Raw genomic sequence first — 7,581 nt, 5'->3', positions numbered from 1 at the left:
TCCCCTCTCCATCCCTCCTCCCTCCCTCCCCCCTCCCCGCATCCCCAGGCACCTGCTGCTGCAACTCAGCCGCCTCCTGCAAGCCCCGAGCGCGCCCCCCCTTCCTCTCTCCTTCCTTCCCATCTGCCCCCCATGTGCGAGCCCCCGTCCAGCCCGGCCGCCCCCGAAGGTGCCCTCGGCGTCCCGGCGCCTCCCCCCCCCTCCCGCGGTGTGGGTGCGGGATGGGGAAGATGCGCACCGGGGGGGAAGCGCCGGGGCGGCGGGGGCCGGGGCCGTGACAGTGCCGTGCGTTAGCCGCTGCGTCATGACATCCGCCAAACCAGCCGCGCGTACGGCCGTGCACGGGGGGGTGGGGGAGACCGCTGCATCCTGCTTCCGCCCCACCGCGGCTGCGGGAGAGCGCTGCGCGGCTGCGATGGACCCGCCGGGGCCGGCGGGACTTGTTGGACCGGCAGCTCCCCGGCGCGGCAGGGCACCGCCTCGCCGCCACCTGTGAAGGGCCTCGGCATCCCCCCTCCCCTTCACGTAATCCCCCTCGCTGACCATCCGGAGCTGTCGCTCGGTGCCTCGGCGGCACAGCGAGCGGAGTCGGGCGGCCGCGGGGCGGGGAAGCGCGGCGGCGGCGGCGCCGCACGGGGCTGCCCATGGGGGGCCGGGAGCCCGCCTGAGCCGGCACCCCCCCACCCACAGCGGCGGCAGCGGCGTCCCGGGCCGGGCCAGCGACCCGTCTGCGCGGAGCTCTTCAGTACCCCTGGCAGGGCCGCGACTGCGGGGCCGTGGCGTCCCCCGGTGGCAGATAGGGAGGGGCGGGAACCGGCGGCAGCGGCGCCTCTGCGCGAGTGGGAGCAACAGCCTGAGCGACAGCCTGGGCCCTGGAGGGAGCTCCCGAAGGATGGGCGAGGAGGCGGCGGCAGCGGCAGCGCACGCACAGATGGGCCAGCGGAGGATGAATTAGGAGCCACAGGAGGCTGCTGCCGGCATCGAGGGGGGAAGAGGAGAGGAAGAGGCTGGACTTGGAAGAGGAGGAGGAGGAGGAGGAGGAGGGTGCGCGGGGGGGACTGAGTATCGCTAATAACAAGTTAAAGACTAATAACAATAATAACAGATCACCTCCGGGAAGGTCCGCGGCGAAGGCTGAGAGATCCCCGCGGAGGCCAGCGGGGTTGCAGCGCTGGGTATCTTGGAGAGACGCTCCGAGGCATCAGTTTGTGGTGGTGGTGGATGATCTTTTTTAGGGGTGGGCGGGGTGGGGGCTGTGTATGCGGGAGAAGGAAGGGGTGGGAATCTGAGGAGGAGACTACCTTTTTATAATTAATTTTTTTAACCATTATTTTCGCCGTGCAAGGAGGACGCTCGGAATTCACCGGCCTGGCTGCTCCCGAGAGGGACCCGGGGGTTGTGCGGGCGCTTTTCTTCTGTTTTTGTTGGTTTGGTTGGTTGGTTTGTTTCTTTTGATTTGGGGCTTTTCATTTCTATTACAATTATTTTTCTTTCTCCGCTGAGCAGCGGCGGCAGCAGCAATATGGCTGGTGATGGGTTTTTTGGGGGGCGCTGGCGGCGGGAGGAGCTCTCGGAAGCCCCTGCGCGCCCGGCTCGCTGTTAGCTATGGCAAATGGCAGCGGCGGCGGCTCCTACCCGGGCGGCAGCGGCGGCGGCGGCATTAGAATGAGTAACAATATCAACGCCAACAATCTCAACACAGACTCGTCCTCCTCCCCCGTCAATGTGCCCAAGATGGATGCGCTCATCATCCCGGTGACCATGGAGGTGCCCTGCGATAGCCGCGGACAGCGCATGTGGTGGGCTTTCCTCGCCTCATCCATGGTCACTTTCTTTGGGGGACTGTTTATCATCCTGCTCTGGAGGACCCTCAAGTACCTGTGGACTGTCTGCTGCCACTGCGGGGTCAAAAACAAGGTAACTCCCCCTTCGCTTCCCGTCCTGCTGCCGGTGATGGTTTGGTGCGGTGATGGTGATGGTGGTGGAGTAGTTGAAGCCCAGGCTGGTAAACCAGGACACCTGGGAGAGGTAGCACTAGCAGAGACACTGTGAGCTCCTCTTGGGTGGTGGTGTGCTGTCTGCTGTTGTGGTAGGATCGCCATGGGCTGTTGGGAGCCTCAACTGGGGGGAGCGTAGCTGGGGGGAGTGAGGTGTTGGGTGCAGCCTTGAGACTGCCTCCCTGTCGCCCCCCCCCCCCCCACCTCGAGGGGACACACTGGCTTTCATCTGGTGGCATGAAAATTATACCTAGTGTCGGCTTGTCCCTGCAGAGAGGCACATGCTGGCATGGTGGGACAGTGTGGTTCAGAAGTTGATATGCACCCCCAGGACTGTGTATGATGCGGGATGGGAGTGGGTATTCGCTGATCGAAACTCTCAATTCTCTTGTGGAATGACAAACTTTGGCAAAATTGAGAAGGTAAACTTCTCCAGTAAATCTTTTTAAAGCTAGTTCAACTCCCTGAGAATCTTTGACACTTCGGTTTGATAAATTAAATGTAAAGACCTGGAAATATTCAGTGCATTGGAAAGTAACACACTAGAGAATTCCTTTAACCTAAGTGCAAAATCTGTGAGTCAACCTCTTTGCCCCTTTGATTTTTGTATGTTGCCAGCTGGAAGAAAGTGTAGTATGTGAAGTAAGGTTGGCTCTTGGTTTGAAGGGTCACTTTTCAAACCAAAGGTAAGAACTTGCCCGGGTCCAGACTTCATTTTTGTTTGAGACAAATGGGATAGAAAGTGTTAAGACTCTGTATTTATGAAAGTGGATTTTGACAGACCCCAAAATAGACCAGCAGCTGGAGTTTCTCCCCTTCCCTTTTCACATTTTTTGGATTACAAATGGAATAATATCTGCTTCAGTTATTCCTGGCACACAGACACCCACAAAAACACACACACCTTTTAATATATGGTTGCTAGGTTGCTGGCTTGCTTTGACGTACAGTGAGCTGTCTTCCCCTTTCTCCTGTCCCCTCCCCCCCTTAACACACTTGATACAGCGCATAACCCAGCTGTATGAAGGATCTAACACTTACGGGAAACCAGAAACAAAAGTTGGAGTGTGAAAAGTTATGGTACTTGTTTGTTTGTGTATTTGGGCTCCACAAGGTAGGCGTCCAGTTCGGATTGCCTGAATGAATCTCCACATTCCAGTTGGGAGTAGAACAGTTTCAGTGAACTTGGCCTGTCTATGGAAGAAGTGATTGATAGAGATAAGGAATAAATAAAATCTTTTAACTCACACTTAAGCTTCAGGAAACCTACCAGGCAGCATCACTTCTCTACAGGCACTTTTGTTCAAAACCAAGCCTGAACTTTTTCTAGAGAGATGTTAGGCAGGTATGGTGACAAAGCTCAAATTAATTTGTGATAATAAGCAAGCATGTCTTGTAAAATACCATTTCCTACAACAGTAAAAGGTGATTTTCAAGAATGAGTGGATAGTTAAGACTTATCTTCAGTTTCTTCTGTGTGTATTTAGCATTTTTCTCTCCACACAATGAGACAAATCTGCAAGGGATCTTGATGGAAAAAGAAAATCCCACAGGTTATCACCTCGTGCTTCTTTCCTTGAGAGAATGAAAAGTTAGAGGCTTGCACACAGACTGCATGTGCATGCTGTCGTGGTGGCTGTTGTTGGTTTGATAGTCCATTATTGGAACATAGTTAAAACAAATCATTCATTTCTTAACCAATATGGAAAGGTAGATCCAAATTGTCTTTAAAACCTCTTTGGCTAAGTGTATCAGTCTGCTAAATAGCAGGGATCATTGAGGGGTTACAACATTTCCAGTCTGAATGATTTGCTATACTGCAGCTATGTTGGATTGTAAGACACGAGTTTATTTCATGTTTGAGACCTGAAGTAGCTGTGTCCATGAATATGATTCCCTGGGGCAGGAGGATAAAGGCCTCTGCAGGTAGGGGGAGGTATACATCTCTTTTTAGGTTGTATTTGTTCCACTTGTAAGGCGTTTCAAGGCTCTGGTGAAGAACTTTCAAGGGCTGATCATGTGTTCCTTACCTGCTAAAACAGGGAATTGGAAGGAATTCTGTGTGTGTAAGGAGTAACTAGTTACTGTAAAACAGTTGTCTAGAATTTAGGGTGTAAAGGCTAACTGAAGTAACAACTGGAAATGTCTTAAACTTTGCTCTTACCAAACACATGCTTTGAGCTGCATGGTAACTTGGGAAAGGTAGCTGAGGCTGCAGGTGGAAAATGTGAATGCATATATATGCTATGCTGACTATACTGGACCTCATAGCAAAAGCAATTTTACAAGAAGTAGCTCCTCCTACTGTGGGACTGATTAAGTTTTCTGCATGTTAGGATCTTTCCTTCCTTGTGCTGCCTCTTCTGCTGCTCCACAGGTTGTAGCAGTTGTGTTATCCAATATTGTCTATTTACATGTTGTTGTTGTCCCCCCCGCCTTCATTAAATTTAAGGTTTGAATTGGAAAACATGATATAAACAGTTTAACACTTATAAAATGTCACCTTTTTTTTTCTTTTTCTGTGGAGATAAGAAAATCAAGATACTGTAACTCAGGAATATGAAATCTTCTGGTAACAGAACGATAAACATTGCTGCTTAAAATTCCATATCCAATTTATGTCACTGTATATGAATAGAACATGAGTTTGAATAATGTATCCAAAATGATTGCTGTAGTTTTAGGATTTTTATGCTCCATGCTTGCTTTGTGAGATGGCATTTTAAGAAATCTGTCAAAAAGAAATATGTAAGTCTTGACCTGTGTTGTCGGTCTTTTGTGTAATGTAAGAGTCATTACAATTGAAGTCCTTGTATTCCTTTGTTTAATATGGTATGCAATTTTAGATGCAAATTTCCAAAATTAGCTACAGTCATATTGCAGAGACTTAACAAATGCTGTTTTTCTCTTCAATGTTTACACCTACATATTTAGGGATCGTTAAAGAACTTGTCTTCTCTTTGGTTTTTATTTGTCCCTTGACCAACTCATTTCTCTTGCTGTATGAAAAGTGGAATGTGAGATTGAAATTCAGTAGGCTGGATTCTGACACCGTTAATTGTTCTTGTTTCTGGAAATAACAGGAAAAATAGAACAAATATGCATGGTGAAGTACACAGTACACATAGTGGCTAAATGTGTATTTTACAATCTGCAATGCTTTTGATTGTATGGATTTGCTGCTGCATTTTCTATGCTCCTAAAGGTAATTTTCTACAGCTATTATCTGATACATATTTTGGCTTTGAACAAACTCTTAAACATAGAATGGTTTGGGTTTGAAGGGACCTTAAAGATCATCTAGTTCCAACCCCCTGTCATGAGCAGCGACACCTTCCACTAGACCAGGTTGTTCAAAGCCCCATCCAACCTGGCCTTGAAGCAGCGAAATGAGAGAGCGCAAGTTTGGGGCACAGCTGGCTGCTGAAGCTAGCTGGTGCTGAATGAAGTAAAATCGGTATGAAGAATGTGATACTGGACCATATATCACTTCTCCTTGGTTCCCAAACAGTGGTACCCCTGTGTACCTTATGCTTTCAGGGCTCTAGTAGGTAGAATATATCTTTATCACTGTGCTCCCGTTGGAATGTTTTAAGTGTTTTGAACAGCTCCCTGCAACTCATATATGTATAAAATGAAATTTCAGTATGATTATAGATAGCAGGTGACAGCATGAAATTACAAGCCATAATATTTGTCTTTCTTTGATGTTGGACTACGTTTTTGGGACGTTTAATAAATTATACACTGCTAGATTTGGTCAGTGGAAACCAAGCAACATTCCCTTTTTTTTTAAATAAAATTCTTTTTTTTTTTTTTGTTTTTCTTTTTTTACTGGAAGTACAGTATTTGCAGGCGCCTTCTTTCAAAAGTTAAGAATTTTCACTCAAATCTCAAAGGCCTGAGAAAATTTGTAAGTGGAAAAATATAAATTTTCCCTAAAAGAAGGAGCATTTCTACCAAACTGGCTCTTACATAACTAGGTTTGTTGGTTTCCTAGCAATACCTGTGTAAACATCCTCTCCAAATAAAACTAAAGAAACAAACTCAAAAGAAAGGCACTGCTTATTGAAAAAAGTCCCTAAGAGTACATTGGAAGGCATGCGTGGACACGTAACACAGGAGACCCTTTCATTTAAATGTGTTATGTGGCAGCCTCACCTTGACTCTCTAGAAGATGTACCAAGCAGAAGCATATGAACAACTGGAAGGCTCAAGGGATTAGCAGTGGACTGCAATGCATTTTGCTTGTTAGTCACATGTGCAGCCTGGCTCAAGGCACTGAATCGTTCCTGTCTCATGGCTATCAGGTGGTCTGTGCATAATTACTCTGTGAGCTTCCCACTGGACAGGTTGCCAGTTGAGACATGGACATGGTGGAGAGGTCAAGGACTGAAAGAAAAGGTACTCGTAGCTCTTTGCGGATGCTGCTTCTGCAAGCAGAAAAAGGCATGGTATGGAGAGGTGTGTGCTGCTGTTTTCCATCCTGTGAGAAGGAAGACACTTTCTGCTGTCTGGAGCTCATAATGGATTTCACATTTTATAAGCACACGATAAAATCGGTTATGCATGCCGAAAAGAAAATATATGGACAAGGATTTAAGCTGTAAACCAAAATGTTATTTTGATACAGTATCATGCACACTTTCAAGGCTTTGCAATGCATACATTTAAGGAGAAAACCTGCATTCAGAAAGAATTTGCAACTCTCACATGTTTGCAAATCTGTAAATGCTGGTTGGAAACCATTAGATTTCACAATATTTTCCAGTTTAACTCAATAGAAGAAATGTCTGTAATAGGGAACGCAAAGCTTTTAAATAACAATGATAGATGTACTCAGTTTTGATATGGTGGGATTTCTGAATGCATTTTACAGCCCCAGAGATTTGAAACACTGAACATTTAGAGCATGCTAGTCCTAAATATAATCTCTGCAGGGACAGGATCTCATGATTATAATTAAAAAAGCTATGATGGTCCATTTCTATTCAATGATGGTCTTGTACTACTGCAAGAAAGTAGACCGCAAATCTTAGTCACTGAGCATCCTTCCTGGGACAGATCCTAAAAAAGAAGCAGTAATCTCTAGTCAGCAGGCAAGTTACAGAGAAATGGTCAGTGTTTGTTCAGTGTTGACACTACTATTCTGTGGATTCCAACTCAGAATTACAAAGTTTATGTGAATTTCAGGGTTGGCTGGTAATAATTGCTTGAAAAGATGAGGCTGTTGTTCAGCAGCAGTAAGGCATTCTGTAGTGTGAAATTGCAGGGCACCAGTTCCACAGAACCTGGCGAGATGTAAACATAACTCCAGGTGAAATTAGGGGATGGGGTATCCTTTTGGTTCTCTTAAGCATACCTAGTCACATTGCATAAAATTATGTATTTTGCATGTACGAAAATTTGTGAGTTATTGGAAGTCTGAGCAGGACACAGTGCATACACCTTATGGAGGTTTTCTAAGGGCAAGATTGCTGAAACATTATGTGTGGGTGTTAATGGTTTAGAAATATTTTTTTTCCCCACATATCATTTCAGTGACAAAAGGAAGGAGACTACATTTTAAAAAGCTGTCATAAAA

The 7,581-nt window shown here is 46.7% G+C and overlaps 1 protein-coding gene across 4 annotated transcripts in view; it reads left to right on the top strand.

Moving 5' to 3' along the window:
* The first annotated feature begins 1,064 nt into the window (after positions 1–1,064).
* The window catches only part of KCNMA1 (potassium calcium-activated channel subfamily M alpha 1), a 496,510-nt gene continuing 489,993 nt past the window's right edge, over positions 1,065–7,581 (top strand). For 3 of the 4 annotated variants that reach the window (XM_065670697.1, XM_065670696.1, XM_065670694.1), the window contains exon 1: positions 1,289–1,917. In XM_065670697.1, the coding sequence (XP_065526769.1) occupies positions 1,606–1,917 (312 nt within the window). In that variant the 5' untranslated portion in view covers positions 1,289–1,605. Of the gene's footprint in view, positions 1,212–1,288; positions 1,918–7,581 lie in introns of those variants that run through there. The other variant, XM_065670698.1, reaches the window with a different exon arrangement.

This window comes from Lathamus discolor, chromosome 3, assembly GCF_037157495.1.
Source record: "Lathamus discolor isolate bLatDis1 chromosome 3, bLatDis1.hap1, whole genome shotgun sequence".
NCBI classification, from domain to species: Eukaryota; Metazoa; Chordata; class Aves; order Psittaciformes; family Psittacidae; genus Lathamus; species Lathamus discolor.
This window is presented reverse-complemented; position numbering and strand designations above follow the sequence as displayed.